The sequence below is a fragment of the Urocampus carinirostris genome, chromosome 19 (assembly GCF_059441175.1).
Source record: "Urocampus carinirostris isolate Australia breed hairy pipefish chromosome 19, RoL_Ucar_1.0, whole genome shotgun sequence".
Lineage (NCBI taxonomy): Eukaryota > Metazoa > Chordata > Actinopteri > Syngnathiformes > Syngnathidae > Urocampus > Urocampus carinirostris.
The window spans coordinates 10,870,223-10,888,298 of NC_142367.1; the positions used below are offsets into that span (position 1 = coordinate 10,870,223).

At 38.5% G+C, this 18,076-nt stretch overlaps 1 protein-coding gene and 1 long non-coding RNA gene across 2 annotated transcripts in view; both read right to left on the reverse strand.

Annotated features, from left to right (window-relative positions):
- The window catches only part of LOC148347266 (uncharacterized), a 346,298-nt gene that overhangs the window by 258,068 nt on the left and 70,154 nt on the right, over positions 1–18,076 (reverse strand). The gene's annotated exons all lie outside the window — the stretch shown is intronic.
- Positions 372–9,052, reverse strand: sost (sclerostin). The gene is made up of 2 exons (XM_088323437.1): positions 8,786–9,052; positions 372–2,293 (listed from the first exon to the last, which is right to left on the reverse strand). The coding sequence occupies exons 1-2, from the start codon at positions 9,000–9,002 to the stop codon at positions 1,893–1,895; spliced, it is 618 nt and encodes a 205-aa protein (XP_088179563.1). The 5' UTR covers positions 9,003–9,052; the 3' UTR covers positions 372–1,892.

Genomic DNA, 18,076 nt, shown 5'->3' on the forward strand with positions numbered 1-18,076 from the left:
TATGTTTACCTTAAACATTCAAGGTAAACATTCAGGGTGTTGGAACGGATTAAAACGATTTACATTATTTTTAATGGGAAGAATTATTTCGGTGATCGAACAAATCGGTTTTCGAACAGGGTTCTGGAACGGATTATGGTCGAGAACCGAGGTTCCACTGTAATTGTATGTGGTTAACAATTTCTTTTGAAGTATGAAAAGTGTTTTTAGTTGTTGAAACTACAAAAAAATATGATTTATTTTAAACGCCCAAGAATTTTGTTTTTATTTTTAACATAATTAAATTTTAAACAACACAGATACTCGATCAGTTTTCTCGTTTAAAAAAAAACAAGTAGGCCACTTTTTAAATACATCTTCGTCGTCTTTATTCGTGTACTGTATGACAATAATGGCGATTATTACCTACTACCAAAAAAAAGCATAAATAATTTAAATGTGGAAATAAAAAATAAATATGCAGTTCATTCTTTTGTGGGAATTTACCCCCCACTCTAATCCACCAACTACCCCCCTCCCCTGTTCACACCTGATTTCCATTCCGACCTAGAAAGTTGAGTATGATGAATGAATTTTTTCCCAGTCTTTCGTTTTTCAACTTCTGACACATCTCTTGGGGTTCTTTCGAAACGGTGGGGGCATAGGAGGGAATGGAGGAGGGGTATTTTGGAGGGGGCGGGCGTGTTCTGTCCCTTAGTGTACTTATGCCGGCCGGGGTATTTACAAAAGTGGTCCGACTTCTATCAGGTCCGTTTGTGGCCTCTCTGATTTTCCGAAGAACTTTGGAGTCATTAGCAGAGAGCGCCACGGGCCTACTGAGGGGTTCCAGAACTGCCCCCCGCCCTGCCCCTACTCAAGCGGCCAGGATCCCGTCTAGGCAGGGGCGGATGGATTACGGCCCCTTTGGTGCACCTCGTGTTTGTACAGATGTTCTGGATGGTTCGGCGGCGCTGGAAGGATGTTTGCCACGCTTGAGGTGTCTTTATATCAGGGCGAGGACCCTCTGCGACGTATCCGCTGCGGTTCTTTATGCAAAACCAAAACTCAAAACCAGGGGTTGTGAAAAAACAATGTGTCCTCTCCAACTAAGGGATCAGTCAGGTATTTTTTTCAATGCGGCTCAAGGGGAGGACCCTATGCAATGTTCCCCGAAGGTTTCTCATGATGAAGGAAAACTCTTGAAATCAGCCCAGGTTGTGAAAATGCGTATTCTCCCACTGAGAGATCAGTCAGGTTTCATCTGGAAGAGGGTCAGAACGAGGATACTCTTCAATGTATCCTCAGAGGTTTTTCATACAGAAAAACAACTGAAAACTGTTGAAATCTGCCCCAGATTGTGAACAAATTGTGTCCTCATGAACTAAAGATCAGTAGGGTATTTTTCCAAAGCGGCTCAGGGCGAGGACCTTCTGTGATGTATCCCCGAAATGGGCCAGGTTTCGTTTGGAGTAGGCTCAAGGTATCCTTGAAGGTTTTTCATGCAGAAAGAAAATTGAAAACCCTTTAAGATTCAAGATTCAGCCCGGCCTGAAAAATAAGTTGTCATCTCCTACTAAGAGATCTGACCGGTTTCTTTTGGAGGCTTCTCAGGGAGAAGATCCACTTGGACCATAATAAAAACTGTAAACTTTTTATTTCAGCCCACGTCATGCAGAAATAAGACTGAAAACTGTTGAAGTCAGCCCAGCTTTTGAAATAACATGTCCTCTCTCCCACTGAGAGATCTGTCAGGTTTCTTTTGGAGCCGGCTCAGGGCGAAGAACCTCTGCGACGTATCCCCAAAGGGTTTCCATGCAGAAATAAATCTGAAAACTCTTGAAGTCAGCGGAGGTTGTGAAAAAAAACATGTCCTCTTCAACTGAGGGATGGGTCGCATGTTCTCTGGGAGGGTCCTAGTACGAGTTGTCCGTCAGGTGGGAGTTCTTCTTGTTCCGGTCGTGTTTTTTGTTTCTAGGCAACCTCTGGACCTCTTTGGCCTGGGACAGGTTGTGGTGGGGCCGGAAACGCTTGCACTTGCAGGAAGTGACCCCACGGATCTTGTAAGTCCGGGTGTTGCTGTTGGGGCAGTGTAAGCGTATCCGGCGGGTCCGCGAGTGCGCAGGGACGCAGCGGTAGTCCGAGGCGCCGCCGCCGGTCCTCCACCATTTCCCGCGGCCGATAGAGTTTGGCATGAGGTGCGACGGTAGGCACTGGCCCGAGCAGACCAGTTCCTTGACCGGCTTGGAGCTCCGACAGGACCCGTCGGTGATGTAGCGGGTGGAGCGCAGTTCCCTGCAGCTCAGTTCTGAGGCGCCTGCGGAACAAAGGGGCGGGAATTGCTCGTTTAAAATGGGTTACAAGACAGGCACTGGCAGAAAACAACGGTTACTGACTAACTCCCACAATGCATTTCTCTTTCTTTACTCAGATCGGAATCACATGTGGTCCTTAAAGACTTTGATTCAGCGGAACTATACTGTATTTTTTCTTTAATGTCTATATTTGCTAAGTCTCCCTAAGCTTGCAGTGATGCTAAATAGAGAAGCAAAAACATGATAACTATGGAAACAAAGTTTGGGTTGATGAAGTAATACAATAAGAGCCCACAAACCGCTACTCTTGTAAAGTCCATGCAACTAATCGACAGTCGCGAAGTAGGCGATTAAAGCAAGGAAATATACTAAGGGCATGAAAACCCTCACATGTGTAAGGTTATAAATCTGTTTCATTTTTATGACGTCGTCTCTGTCTCTATCTTGCCCTCTGCATCCACCTGTAAACTCCTCTGTACCGGCTCAAGTCAATTCACCCCCGAATAAAACAGAATTCCCTTTTACATGTATATTTATGTATCATGTAATTTAATTAAATATATGTAAAAAGCAGTTAAGTAGTCCTTAATATTCATTATTTTTAATGTTTTCATCTGGGGTACCAAGGGTTTGGAACACAATATCTTATTAGCATATGTTTCTCTCCTTGCCCTATCTCAGAACAAATTCACATCATATCCCCGGCCTCCGCTCTATTAACATCTACTTATCCGGGATCAGCTCAAGGAGGCAGCAGTCTTACATGGGAAAAAAAGATTTTCTGTCCCCAGCCACTTCATCAGACTTAACCAGCAAGATCTCGAGGCTTTCTCAGACCAGTCCGAAAACAAAATCTTTCCAGCGTGTCCTGGGTGTTCTCCAGAGTCTACTGCCGGTGTCTAAGAGGCATCCAAACCAGATGCCCCAACCACTTCATCCCGCTTGTCAGGCGGGATCCTGAGGTGTTGATACAAGATTTCTCCAGATTATCCTGCGTGTTCCTCAGGGTTCCAAGGAGACATCAGAACCAGATGCCTGCACCACTTTAACGGGATACTCTCTACTCTCTGATGAATGAGCTTCTCAAGTTCAAAGAAGTCATTTATTTCCAGTCCGCAGTCCTTTTTAAGAAAGACAACGGTTTTGTTTCTCTTTTGGTTGCTTGGCTCTTTCAAAGGGAGCAACAAACAACGCGTGAGGGATCGACTTTCCCCTTTCAAAAAGAGATTTGGGAGAAACGTGTTCCGTTTTATTCTCCCGGAGGGAACCTGAACCCTGATGGGTTTTCCTCTGCGGCCGCAAAAACACACGATGGCGGCTCGCACGATGACTTCGGGGCGTGGCCTCGGTTGAAATGATTATACACTATTTACACTAATATGTTGTTGCTGTCATGTGAAAAACACTCATCTCCGTTTTTTCGTGTTTTTTTCTCGTTTATAGAATATTTACAATGCAATGCATGAAAAAAATAATAACGATTAAGTCAATGGAGTCCAACTTCTTTTATTATACATCATGCGTGCACGACACCACACTGCCCCTACTGGACAAATTTTACAAGCACAGCCAGTAGTTGTTTCTTGTACAGTGGGTGGGTGGGTTGTTGGATCTGTTACCCTTTTAGGGTTGTAGGGGCACCATTTTCGGTGGAGTGTCTTGGGTAAGTACAGCCTGTTGGCCCCCATCCCTCTCAAGGCCATTTATATCAAGTTTTGCTCATTTTAACTTTGTTGTGTCATTTTGAAATATTCATACAACATGATTAAAAAAACTCTTATCGCATTTTTTCATGTTTTCTTTTCCGATTATGCAAAAATTACCAAGAAAATGGAGGTCAGTATTTTCACGACATTACTGATACTGAAAAAATACATTTTTTATATTTTGTTATTTATTTTGAACAAGAACAATGTGTTTATAAAACACGATTGAAGGAAACATAAAATAAATTGTTTCTGTAAGAACCAGAACAGGAAAAAGGACCCACTCGCGTAACGTTACTCATAGTTTTATTGGGGAAAAAAGATCGTTGGTCGCGGGGAGTAGGTTGCTCAGCCGCCGAAGGGGGACATCCGTGGCGAGCGACGGCGGTGTCAGGAACGGAAAAAGTCGAAATCCAACAGATCGTGGCGGGAGAAAAACAAGAGCAAAAACACAGGAAAAACGGAGATTTGCAGACGGACCGACAAAAGGCGACTGTCAGGACAACGTTTAAATACTGACAGTGGGCCAATCTGTCAACGAGCTTCAGCTGGCGCCCACGGGCGGGGCCAATTGGGCGCCATGGCAACCGTGACAGAAGCTTGCACCACACAGCGGGGGCCAGTTGGACGCCATGTCAACTGTGACAGTTTCAATATCTAAATAGTATTAACAACAATGATCAAAAATAACAATATTAACATTATTAAAATAATAGAAATCGTGAAAAACATACAATTTGTGAAAAGAAACATAGTGTTCATGAAACATTATAAAAACATCAAATATTTAAATACAATATCTATAATAATGGAAATATTGGAAAGATTGTGACTCAAAAACAAATATTATTTAATTGAACTAAATCATGTTAAAAACAAGATTCTAAAAATGTGAATTACTCTTTTGAATATCTAGATATGATATTAAAAATAATATCAATAACAATATTAATGTTAAAAAATGAATAAAAGTAATACTGTATATTCTTATAGAACAACATTGCAATAATAATACATGATTAGAAAAAAATGTCAAATATCTAGATTGAAAACAAAACAATATGAACATAAAATATTGAATACCAAAATGAATAGTACTCAGTTTTATTGGCACCATAAAATTATTTCGTCAACTGTGATTTCTTCCATGCCTCAAATGAGGAAATTCATTTACAGATTGTTAAATTGATCACGTGGCAGTGGTTAGCGCGTGTGCGGCACAGTTCTGAGGTCATGAGATCGAACCTCCTGTGTGGAGTTTGCATGTTCTCCCCGTGCCTTCGTGGGTTTCCTCAGGGCACTCCGGTTTCCTCCCACATTCCAAAAACATGCATGTCAGGTTAATTGGCCGGTCCGAATTGTCCCTAGGTGTGAATGAGCGAGTGAGTTGTCTGTCTCTGTGTGCCCTGCGACTGGCTGGCAACCAGTTCTGGGTGTCCCCTGCCCACTTCCCGAAGATAGCTGGGATGGGCTCCAGCACTCCCGCGACCCTACTGAGGATAAGCGGTGCAGATAATGGATGGATGGATGGATGGATAAATAGATCATTTGTATATATATATATATATATATATATATATATATATATATATATATATATATTTTTTTTTTTTTTTTTTTTTTTTTTTCCTCAATCACTCAACAATTCTCTTTCCTGGGTCCTCAAAGGCAGCGTTGCATAAAAAAAGCCATTTCCAAAAGGGGTCCTTCCAGGGACATTCACAATCGCGAGGGGTCGGGATGTTTCCTATTAGCGCCGAGGTGGTTTTGCAATCAGAGGCTTGCGGCCCTCAGGGGAGCTTGACCAATTGTGTCAAGTGAGACGGGTGATGAAGTGATGATCAAATTAGAGTCGAGGGCCCTCTGAATGGTCCTTTTTGGAGAATTCAGAACAAACTTATTTTCCTATGAGGGCTACGTATAGAAAATAATGATAAACGGGAATTTAAAACAAAACAAACATTTTAGCAACCGCACAGAAATATGTCTTTTATTTTGTTCAGGAAAATTATCGAGTGTATTTAAAAAAAAGATAGATGAAAGTCTTAAACTGCCAAACACGGTTATAAACATCATTTTTGGGGGAATTTGCGGTGACTAAATTGTCAAGAAAATCTGCTGACATCCAAATTAAGTCAATCGGTAATATTTAAAAAAAAAAGAGGGAGAAAAAGAAAAATAAGTTTTAAATAATTAAAAGGGACTACATTGATTTCAAACACTTTCCTGTCCTTCGAATGCCAATTGTCCAAAAATGAAACATTTATTTTCTGATCATTCAAAACTAAAAAGATAGGACAATTTTGGCTTTCTGCCAAATGGAATAAAAAGCTAAAATTAAAAATGTATTTTTGATACATTTTATAACTTATTATTTTATTCAAATATACGCTTTAAATTACTATTATTAAAATTAGATTAATTTGATTATTGAAATGGCTTCTCCGAGTGTTACAATGCTAAACAAAAGGACAATTCTGAAGTGAAATATCCAAATAAGGGCCAACCAAATCAATTCCATGTTCTTGACACTCAAACACATATAACATATACATATTTATATTCAGTGTATATATTAGAGGTAAGATCTTGGGCCCAGGCCCAAACCCGGCCAAAAATTTGTCCCGGGTTAAGGCTTAAAATGTCATTCGGGCTTCTATCTCGCCATTTTTTTTCCTTTATGGATTATACGTACAGCATGCACTTATTTTTACTCAATTGATTAATATTAAGTGATTTCTACTTGAGTCATATTTTTCCAAAGTAACAGTAATTCAACTTGAGTAACACAATTCAGTGCCGAGGTTATATTATTCAGATAACTTTAATAAAGAACATGCTCACCAAACCATCAGTTGAACTCTAAATCACTAAATCTCTAAGACATTTTCCTCTTCGGTGCTTTGGTAAAAGATGCACGACTTCCTCTTACCACATCTACGTGGCTTACGTCAGACGTCATTTCCGCTTCTCGCCGATAGCTTGCAAGCTTAACAAAGTGTCTTTCTACTTTTCAGCCAAATATTTCACGATTTGAAGTTTTTAATCTGCAGAATCAGATTTTCTTACCGGTTCCAATTTTGTCAGTGTCATTTTGCTGCACTTTGCCCATATGCACACTTCGGCGCTGAAGAGTTCATTTAGGCGCGGCACACTTGATTTGAAGGACTCGTCCCCAAGTATACCCTAAGCTGTACTTCAGCGCCAAAGTACGCATGACACTGGAGTAAAGCTTCTGGTTTACTTTAGGGTCGGTCCCTCAAATCAAGTTAATCAGGTTCGGGCTTATACACCCGGGAGCCGGGTCGGGCAGGATTTTTTTAGGCCCGATCTTACCTCTGATTATATATATATATATATATATATATATATATATATATATATGCATGCATATTTTTATATGTAGTTTAGATTTTTTCAAATTTCTATTCTTTCAATTTTTTTCTTGTTATATTTTATTTCAATTTCTTATAGTTTCTTTTTACATTTTTCAAAAATTATTTTGTTTTAAAACCTTAAATTTTTTAAATATCAATCATCCATATCTAGTTTTCTAATTACATTTATAAAAAGTATTTTATTTTCTGAATATTTTTTTGTTTTTGTGTTTTTTTTAGATTTCGTTTTTCAAAATGTCTGTACCATTTAAAAAACTGTTTGTAGATTTATAAATGTGTTAAATGTATTTTGTATGCTTTTTTAAATTTTTGATTTATTTTTTTTTATCATTATTAGAATTTCCTGCCGGAGCATAAAGTTATTTAATTTTGACTGTTTTAGGAAAAAAAAATCAGAAGTTCTGTTGCAGAAATATGTCATTATTTGTTGATTTCTAAACGTGCACTAAGGATGTAAGAAAACATTCTATAATACCTTAATCCTATGAAGGTGTGGGGAGATTTTGCAACGCTATTTACAGGGTTCATACATCTTTTTCATGGCCTAAATTCAAGCATGTTTCAAACAACGCCATACAAACTAACACAAGCTGCCGTTAATAACCAGGAAAGAAGAAAAATAATGGCAAAACGAAGCCACCAGAGCAAGCGTTTTGGTGCCATTTTTAAGCATACTTCATTTTTTTTTCTTTATGTAATGCAGTGCTTCTCAATTACCTCGGAAGAAGAAAAAATGTTGTCATGCCACAGAGAAAAAAACATAAGCGTCTTATTGGTGTAATTTTGGTGTAATGTCGTTATTTGACAGCTTTATTTATTAGGAATCATGCTGTCCACTGCCAACAGGTTTAAACATAGCAAGCACACCGGTATTTTCTTGTCTAACACAGAAGTCGCAGTGAAGATGGTTGCTTCATATGTTTCCTTTACCTTCCTTGTCTTAGCTTTTGGGAGACTTGCACTTTCCTCTTTATCCCTGTCTCTCTCTGACTGTCTTCTCATCCCTGTTAAATATTTGTTCAATGGGTCACTGGAGCGTTTGTAACACTTCGTGTCTACACTTCAACTCTTTATGTCATCTATGTACGAGCAAAGCGGGGATGCTTTACCACGGAGCGCACACTCTATCATTGAGAGCGCCACTGCCCCCTAATGTAGTGGAGGTTCGAATGCACATTATTCTAGGACAGTTAAAAAAAAGAAACGTTCCCAATGCTAGGGGGGGCCTCCCCACTGTTTGACAACCAATGATTTAACGCGTGGTCTATCAAGAGAAACAGTTTCAAGCATTTACAAGCACCTAGCCCAAAATTCCAGCACTTTTCAAACCTTGAAAACTCAACATCAAAAGTTAAGCATTTAACAGTCAGGTGAAAAAAAAGCCACTTACTGTACGAGACGGAGTTGCTGGTCCTTCCGCCAGTTTTGGCTCTGTTATTGTTGTTCTTATTATTGACGGTGTCGTTCTGGGGTCCATAATTGTAGTCGGGTAGCAACTCGGTGGCGTGGTTTGGCACCTGCCTCCAAGTTTTGGCCTTTGCGGCGTTCGCAGCGAAGCATCCGCGTAGCAGCAGGAGGCTGAGGAGCAGCGGGGGAGCACAGTGCATGCTGCAGCCGGAGAGGAGGAGGCGATGCTTGGTGACTTGCTCGGAGGGCGGGTGGGATTCTTGTAGAGGGCTGAGAGGAGCGCCGGCGCTTTTTAAAGGCTCAATTAGGAGTTGACGTCGAAAAGAGGGAGGGGCAACAGAGTTGCTAATGTCAGAAATCATGGCAGAGTTGTCTGCAGGTTTTATTTTGAAGGGTTGGTATAAATGAACTTGACCACCCTTGAGAAAATGAAATAAAAAATACAAACTAAACAAAAATAAATGCATATTGAGATTGATATAAAAAGAAATATAAATTTAAGAAAATATAAAAGTCTGATATATAAAGTCATTGGATTTCTAGTTTTTTTTGGGGAAATGTTTTATATTTTCAAAAACATTTTAATTTTTTCAATCTAATATCGAAATAATAAATGTATTATAGATCTAAAAAATAAGTTAAAAGGAAATTAAAACCAAAAATATTACATTTACTTGAAAGTTTAAAAATGAAATAATTGTTGAAAATATAAAGAAAAAAAACTACAAAAATAGGAATAAAGAATAAGTAGGAATACTTTTAGAAAATAAAAATAAATAACAAAGATAAGAAAGTTAGAAAACATAAGAAATATTTTTGCGTTTATATGTAAAATATGTAAAAAATAGCTTTGAAACTTAACATCTAGACAAAAAACACTAAATATATTTATTCAATTTTAAAAGAAATCTAAAAATATAATACAAATATAGTAGAACTAATTTGTTTTTAAATTAAAGTTCAAAATTTTAAAAATAATATTAAACAAATTACAAATTTTGAATTTCCAAAAATGTTTTTTAAATGAAAAAAAAAAATAGGAATTGAAAAAACAAAGAAAAATGTAGTTGTCGCATTTGACCCTAATATATCCTTCCAATTACACGTTAAAAATATTACTTGATCAGATTTCTTCCGTCTTCGCAACGTTGGTAAAATACGCCCTATGCTGTCTGAGTCGGATGCGGAGACTATAATTCGTGCATTTGCTACCTCTCGTCTCGATTACTTTAATTTACTACTCTCCGGTCTCCCAAAGTCCAAAATCAAGAGCCTTCAGCTGGTACAAAATGCTGCAGCGAGGCTTTTAACTAAGACAAGAAAGTTTGATCATATTACCCCGATTTTAGCTAACCTGCATTAGCCCCCTCTTAGCTTAAGATGTAATTTTAAGGCTCTGTTGGTATTATACAAAATCATGCATGGACTTACCCCCTCATATCTTTCTGTTTTAATTCCCCCCCTATGCTCCTGCCCGGAGCCGTCGCTCGGAAAATGCTGGTCTGCGAGTGATCCCAAGAGCCAAGAAGAGATCCGCAGGTTTGAGAGCATTCTCCTGCTGTGGAATGCTATGCCCTCTGAGATTCCGTCTGCAACCCCAGTGGAACTGTTGAAATCCAGGCTAAAAACATAGAATATATAGCTTGCGAATAACCATGTTGACAATGCCTCTGTATTGCAACATCCACTGCAGCCTGGTAGTTTTGGAAGGGGGGTTACCTCATGTGCGGTTCCTTCTCAAGGTTTCTTCATTTTCCTTATGCTTAGGTTTTGAGTTTTTTCCTTGCCCTCATGAAATTTAAATCTCAAAGAATATATATATATATATATATATATATATATATACATTTACAAAATTAAAAATTAGGGAAATAAAATAAATCTAAGCATTTTTTAAACTAGAAGTCAAAATAAAAAATAAATGAAGGAATTAAAAATCCAACATATTCCCAAAGTAATTATCAAAATGTCGAAAAATGAAAGTTAGTAATTGAAAAAATAAATAATGAATACTTTTTTTGAATTAAATATATTAATTGTAAAAAAATAACTTTAAATCTAAATTAAAAAAACACAAAATTATTTTTCAAGGTTAGGAAGAATAAAATAGAGGTAGATCACACTGAAAATTAGAAAGTGATGATAGCGAATCCAGAAAAAGTGAGCACTTGCAGATCTACTTCTAACCTCAAGCTAAATGGGTTTTAAGTAAATATATGATACATGATTTTTGCTTCATATCACACTCAAAATGAGGGCCAACCATTGCTGAGTATGGTAGATGAGGAAACACTGCTGCCTAGCGGTAGAAGCAGCAAGTGCGACGTCCACTTTACGAGTGTAACGAAGACGTCATTAAGAGAAACTATTATTCCGATGTAGAATCGCAAACAATTGGCTACAAAGTTGAATTTCATCTTTTTGGAGAGATGAAAGTGGAAAATTACACATTATCTGGTCAATTATTTGAAACTGAACCACATCCTAAGGCTTCTCTCACTTTTAGTGACCATAAACAAGAAAAAAGAAATTCGGAAAACGACCGGAAAACACGAAGAACAAAATAATAAGAGCACTTTACAAATGGATACAGATAAAAGTCAAAAAATTAAATTGCCTGTACAAATAAATTGGAAGCATAATTGTTTTTTTATTGATAATATAATCATGTGAATATCATTTGCATCGGCTCGCTACAGTTTAACTGTACGGGTCAGGTGTATCGACATTTCGTTCTGTGTACATTGTTACAAAGAATGACAATACAAGTAAATTATTATTATTATTATTTATTATTATTGTATTCTGTTTTTATTTGTTACTATCATTACATCGAATTCTAACAATAACGCAATGCTAGTTTCATTAGCCTGCTTATAAGCACACAACATTAAGCTAGTCTTCCATTCCAAATCCATAATAATCTGTTTAGTGTCAAATCACCGCTTCACGGATCCTAAAACCGCCAGGGCACCACTTCCTGTGGTGTGTCTTGGGTAAGTACAGCCTGGTGGCGCCCATCCCTCCCCATGCCATTTTTTGGGTAGGCGTTAGCTTCCCCACATGCAACAGATAGTATTGGTTTCCACAGTTACCAATAGCAGGAGAAGCCTCCTGATCAGTGTCAGATACAGCGCCTTTATCATCTGGTCTCCGTTGTTTTTCAGTGTGAGGCGTCATCCCACTTTGCATAGATGAGCCGGACCACGGCCTTGATGGGCAGCGGTGTGTGTCAATACTCATACTAGATCGTAAATGAATGGGGAAAGACTATTTTGTTCAGAAATTTTGAGTATCACGTATTTCAATACCAATTGCATCACTGGTGGCTTTCATTAGTATGTTATTACCAGGTTGTAATTACAGACGCTCCCCTACTTACAGCCATTCGACTTATGAAAAACAGTAGATACGATCATTTGACGAAAAATATCCGGACATTGCTGTAAGTTAGATTTTGTATTGTGTGCAGCTTTTTCCTAGTAGAGGACAGTACTGTAGTGCTTCTTTCCACCGTGTGGCGCTGTGAGAGGTCATACAGCATCCATCCCGAAGAAGAAATTCGCTTCCTCTTCCTAGCTCATGTGTAAACATTCTATACTGTATCTCCAGCGTGCGAAGAAGTTTGACGTTTTTATTGTTTAATATTTCGTGCATTCATTCAATATGGTTGTTGTAAAGTGTAAAGAGGCGAGCCGTTTCTTTTGAAACGAAAGTGGAATAAGAAAGCTTAATGCGGTTGAGAAAATGGAACGTTTATTTTTGGCCACTTTTTACCACAGAGGAGGAGCTCTTGAAGCGCATCTTCCAAAAGTAAGTTAAACTCAACTTTATTTATCTTTATAGAGCATATTATTTTATGAAATGTTTATTTTTTTAGTACAAAACAATACAGATTACTTACACAAATCTTAAACATGCTTAAATAAACCTTAGACATACAAAAGATAGCACTGAAGCAACTTACGTACAAATTCTACTTACGAACGATCGTCCGGAACCTATTTCGATCGTAAGTAGGGCAGTGTCTGTATTACAAGTAGGGTTAAAATAGGCTCAGAAAACTACAAAAAACATCTGCCTTGTATGATTTACATATATCCTGTATATATATAATAAATGTCACAAGCCAGAGACGGAGACAGGACCCAATAGCGTTCGTTTAACTCAGTTTTATTGAAAAAAGGAGAGCAGTGCTTGCTTCCGCGGTCCGATGATCGTCGGACACAGGTAGCTGATGGCCGCAACGCGGATGTGGCACTTCGGTGTCGAGCGGGGATAGTTGTGGGTGGCAGGAAAGCTAGTCGCTAGCCGGGACAGGGGAGCAAAGGTAGTAATCGAGTCCAGAAAAAAGGTCGGCAACAAGTATCAGGCAGGAAACAGGACAAAACAGGTCGATGGCCCGGACGGAAGAGCAGGGCAGAAACGGGTCCAAAAACAGGTCGGCAACAGGTATCAGGCAGGATAAAACAGGGCAGGGAAATGTCGGAAGGTATGGAGCTTGCCTAGCCGGGAGAATAGGTTGGCAAACGGTCTGACAGCTTCCTCTTGGAAGCCGGGGGTTTAAAAAGAGTCTTTGAACCAATCAGAACTGTTGGTGCCAATTAGGCAGTCACAGGTGCCCTGAATCAGCAATCATGACAATAAAGCCAAATTTAAAAAATAATTTTGGAAGAATTGACCATGTATTTAAAGACACTGATCGTGACAATGATTTCTCATGACAGTTAGCAAACAAATCTTCTACAAAATGACAATTTTCCATTTTCAGAAGTGGTCCGGGCACTACAACGATAGCCCTTGCATTGGTTTTAACGCTAAGTGCCAAGAGAGGTCATAGATTGACATCAAATTTAAAAAAAAAAAACGAGTATTACTATAATGAATGTTTGATGTGTGTGGTTGGTGGTTGGAGCTGAGGACGAAGTGAAGAGATTGAAGGAGAAGTACGTACCCTGACTAAACGCCATGAAAGTGTAAATGATTCAATTTTCCCGTCCCAAATGCATTTTTCCCCCATTTAATGTTCATCTTTTTTGTCCAAACATAGCCTTGCTTGACCGTCACTCATTTATCATCCATCTTTGTTCTCCTCATATCTTTTCCACTGTTCTCTCTGATCTTCATAGGATAAAAAGGCTAAAAAATGTTTTTTTTTTTTAAATCCTCCTTTTTATCAGACTGATAAAAAAACAGCAGATTGTCGTGTGAAGCGGTGCCAAGCTACGACGCGATTAGCATCTCGCGACGGACGTCAGTCACAATCTCCATTAGGAGCTTTTACGGCTTCCTTTGTGGAGACCCCCAGGGGCCTGCCAGTCGTATTCTTTTTGTCTTGCATGGAAATAACAATCAGATGCTCGCCACATTGGAAGAAGCTGATGGCAAAGCGCACATTTTTTATGAAGCCAAAACAGATTTGGCTCAATAATTTAGCTAACGTTGTTGTGTACGCTACTAAAAAAGGAAATTTAGAGGATTATCTTTACTCAAATAAACAACTGGAAAGAACAGAAAGCACTTAGTTTTGACTCAAAAACAGGGTCAGATTCACTAAATCCGATATCTGTCACTTTGCACTTTACAGCACTGGTAGCCGCAAAGGCTAAATCTTAGAGGACGATACCCAACCACATCGTTTTGGGTTCGCCCCAGTCAAGGCACTAGCATTTCTACGGTTAGGGTTTTGAGGAACTAACTAGTGAGGGTGATTAGGACGGGGGCATTGAGGGCTGCCCCCTCCCTGACTTGGAATCCATATATGCGGGCCAAGTCAAAGGCCATCGCCACAGATCCCAGCCACCCGGGCCACTTCCGTCAAGAAAGCGGTACAGGAACATCCGCGCCAACGCTAACAGACTGAGAGACAGTTTTTTTTCCCCAGAGCTGTAAAGTCCATCAAGCCCAAACCCCTGAAGCCAAAATGAAAGGGAAAGAGAGAGACAAAGAGTCACAACGACAAAGAAAGAAAATAATAAAAAAGGCATAAAAACACTAAGAAATAAAAAAAAAATCAAGAAAGAAAGAGCGACTGAGAGTGAGAAAGAAAAAGTGAGAAAGAAAGAGTGAGAAAGAGAAAGAAAGAGAAAAAGAGAGACTGTGAAAGAGAGAGAAAGAGAAAGAGAAAGAAAGACAAAGAGAGAAAAAAAGAGTGAGAAGGAGAAAGACAGACAGACAGAAGTACAGAAAGAAAGAGAAAGAAGGAAGGTGAAAAAGAAAGAAAAAGATAAAAAGAAAGAGAGAAAAAGAGAGAAAGAAAGAAAGAAAGCGAGCGAGAGAGAGAGAGAAAGAGAGAAGAAAGAGTGAGAAACAGAGGCAAGAGCAAAACATAAAAACAAAGGGAAAGAAAATGGGAGAAATAGAGAAAAAAGGGAGAGCAGGAAAGAGAAATAAAGGAGAATAAAAAACACAGAACAAAGAAACAAAGATATTAAGAGAGAGAAAGAGAAAGAGAGAGAAAGAAAGAGAAAAGGAAAGAGTACAGAAACAATTGCTTTAAGAGTGATGCCTTGTTTTGGCGACACCAAGTGGACATATTTCAAACATTTTTCCCCTTGTCCTTCTCTCAGTGTTGTCTCGCGGGCCAGATTCAAACATTTGGCCGGCCTGATCCGACCCACAGGCCGCATGTATGACACCACTGCTTTAAACCTCACATTTCACTTTTTAAAATCAAATCAAATCTTACCAATACAAATGTAACATTTCACGGCCCTCTTCTAGACCTTTATCTTTTTCTGTAATTATGGCAGAGTTATCATTTAAATCGTTTGGAAATCTCCTGCTGTCCCTGAATGCACCACTGTTAAGTGACACTGCAATTGAGTTGATTACTAATTACATTACAAGAATTGTGTGTATGTTTATAATATGCAAGTATAACTACATAAGTACACGGTATATTTTATTATATAGTATTTTTTTTTAAAGTTACTTCGCCTTGTGCTAATGCTACACTTTAAAAAATACGATTCTAGACAACTGACAAAAAACTTTGTTCGTTTTGAATTTTTGGGGGGGAATTTTTATTCTTGGTTCTCTAATAAAATGATAAACGGACAGATCTACTGTTTTTGTCATTCTTGTATACAGAACAAAATATCGATACATCTGATCTGCGAAGTTTCCGTAAATGAATATATCAATATCAGTATATGTCACGGTTGCCCATTGCCCTCACTTGGGCCCGCCCGTTTGGCACCAGCTGCGGCTCGTGGCCTGATTGGATTCCCTCCTATTTGAACTCAGTGCTCTCATTTACTCCTTGTCAGTCCGTCAACGAACCTCTGCACTTGCAAGACTTGTGTTTCGACTCTGTCCAATATCCTGCTCGTGTGTCCAGTATCGATCCCGCCTGTCTTTTCCGGTCCAGTATCTTGCTGTTGTTTTCGGTATCGATCCTGTCTGTCCTGTCCGGTTTCGATTTCGTCTGCCTCTGGCGTTTGTGTTCCCGCGCATGACTGCCCCATTCCCGTAAAATAAGGCTTGTGTGAAAACGTAACGCGTCTGGGTCCTCCGTCTGTTCGGGTTCTGACAGTATATGGAAATGAGTTTGAGTATTTGGAAAATGGATCCTGTACAGTAGCGCAAAAGGATCATAAAATGTACTAAATATATGGATGTGCAGTAGTAGTAGGTGAATAATCAAAGCTATGAGTACTGTAAGACAGAAGTGCAAAATAGGCAGTCAGGTAAACATGTTCACTATACAGTAACAGGTAGTAAAATCTAAAAAGTACCAAGTAATAGAATAAATAAAAATAATAATTACATTTAAAAAAAATAATAATAATTGAAAAATATAATCTAGCAAAGCGGTAGATCCTATTATTTTTACCTAAAATAGAAAAAAAACAACTAAAAGGAAACAAGATGAACTACTAGATATATATTATATTTTTAACTCTACTGGACAACAATCTATATGTTAACATTTGAAGATTTTGCAATTTTTTCCAAAAGATGATTTCGCAACGTGATTGGACAGCACCTCAACAAAAGCTCTGTAGACATGGCTTCAAGACTTACTTCTTTCACAGTACACCATGCATACACTGCACCACTCGGCCATAATTGTGCAAGCACAGCCAGTAGTTGCTCCACTTACTGTATTCCTATTTATGTTTAACATATTACATAAATGTTTTTCTCATTTTAAATAATTTTTTTCTTATTTCGAGATTATTAATCTGGGTCCTTGTACAAACTATAATTTCAACAATAAAAGCATTTTTTTATTTTAAGAAAAGTTGCTAGTTGAAGCTAAAACAAAAAATACAAAAATGAAAATAATCTACAAAATGAGACAATTTCTTATTATACATTTCTTAATTTACAAGAAAACAAGTCTTATCTTGAAATTTGAAAAAACAAAACAAAAAAATCCTAAAATAGGCAAAATCTTCTGCCCATGAGGTGTTATTCATTTTTTGGCAATGGTAACAGGAAATTAGCATACATTTTGTGAGTAAAAAAAGCCATTGGAAGATATAAAGGAAGGACAAATCACGTGATAGCATTCGATCAAGTCTTTCTTCTTTCACTGTACATCAGGGGTCGGGAACCTATGGCTGGCGAGACATAACTGGCTCTTTTCATGAGTACGTATGGCTCGGAGACAGATTTGATTCCATGCAAATTTTCTCCATGTCATTTAAAATTTGCGCGAGCAAAACCTATTGTAGTGCATGCGTAGAAGGAGTAACGCTGAGAATGCTAATCATACTGTTTAGTATATAGAGGGAAAATCTTTAACTACTGGTTACAGTCAAGGTGTCATACCGAAAAAACTAAATTTGGCTGTACATGGCTAAGGAATCCTTTATATGGAAGCTCATTAAACGATATACGTTCATTATGGATATACTTTGTTATTAAAAGACACATTACTATTTTTAAATACCCACCAGCTCCAGCAAAGCACTTAGAGCGGTAGGGGTGGGTGGACATATGCAAAGAGCGCAAACAATCCCTCTTGTCTCTCGCCCTGCCCCGTAGGTAAATATGTTGGGTTCCTCGTTTGCAGAATTTTGTGACATTTTTACAAAAGTACTCTGCTCGCACCTTGAAACCCTTGTACATGACAAAGATGACGGTAAAAATGGGCCTCAACACTCTTAAGTAACAGCGGGAGGGAGACAAACATCAAGTGGTGTATTTGTATGGGACACAAGCTCTGGCATTATTATTATTTCATAGAGTTCAAATCATCAGTGAACCATAGTCTAATACAATGTGCTGAAGAATAAGCTTTTGTTTGGAGAGCTGGTTTAGC

Excerpts from the sequence above, each read along its gene's own strand:
- sost (XM_088323437.1), bottom strand. The coding sequence starts at position 9,002 with ATGCACTGTGCTCCCCCGCTGCTCCTCAGCCTCCTGCTGCTACGCGGA. Across the intron at positions 2,294-8,785 it reads CAGCAACTCCGTCTCGTACA|GCGCCTCAGAACTGAGCTGC; the intron begins GTAAGTGGCTTT and ends TTTGTTCCGCAG.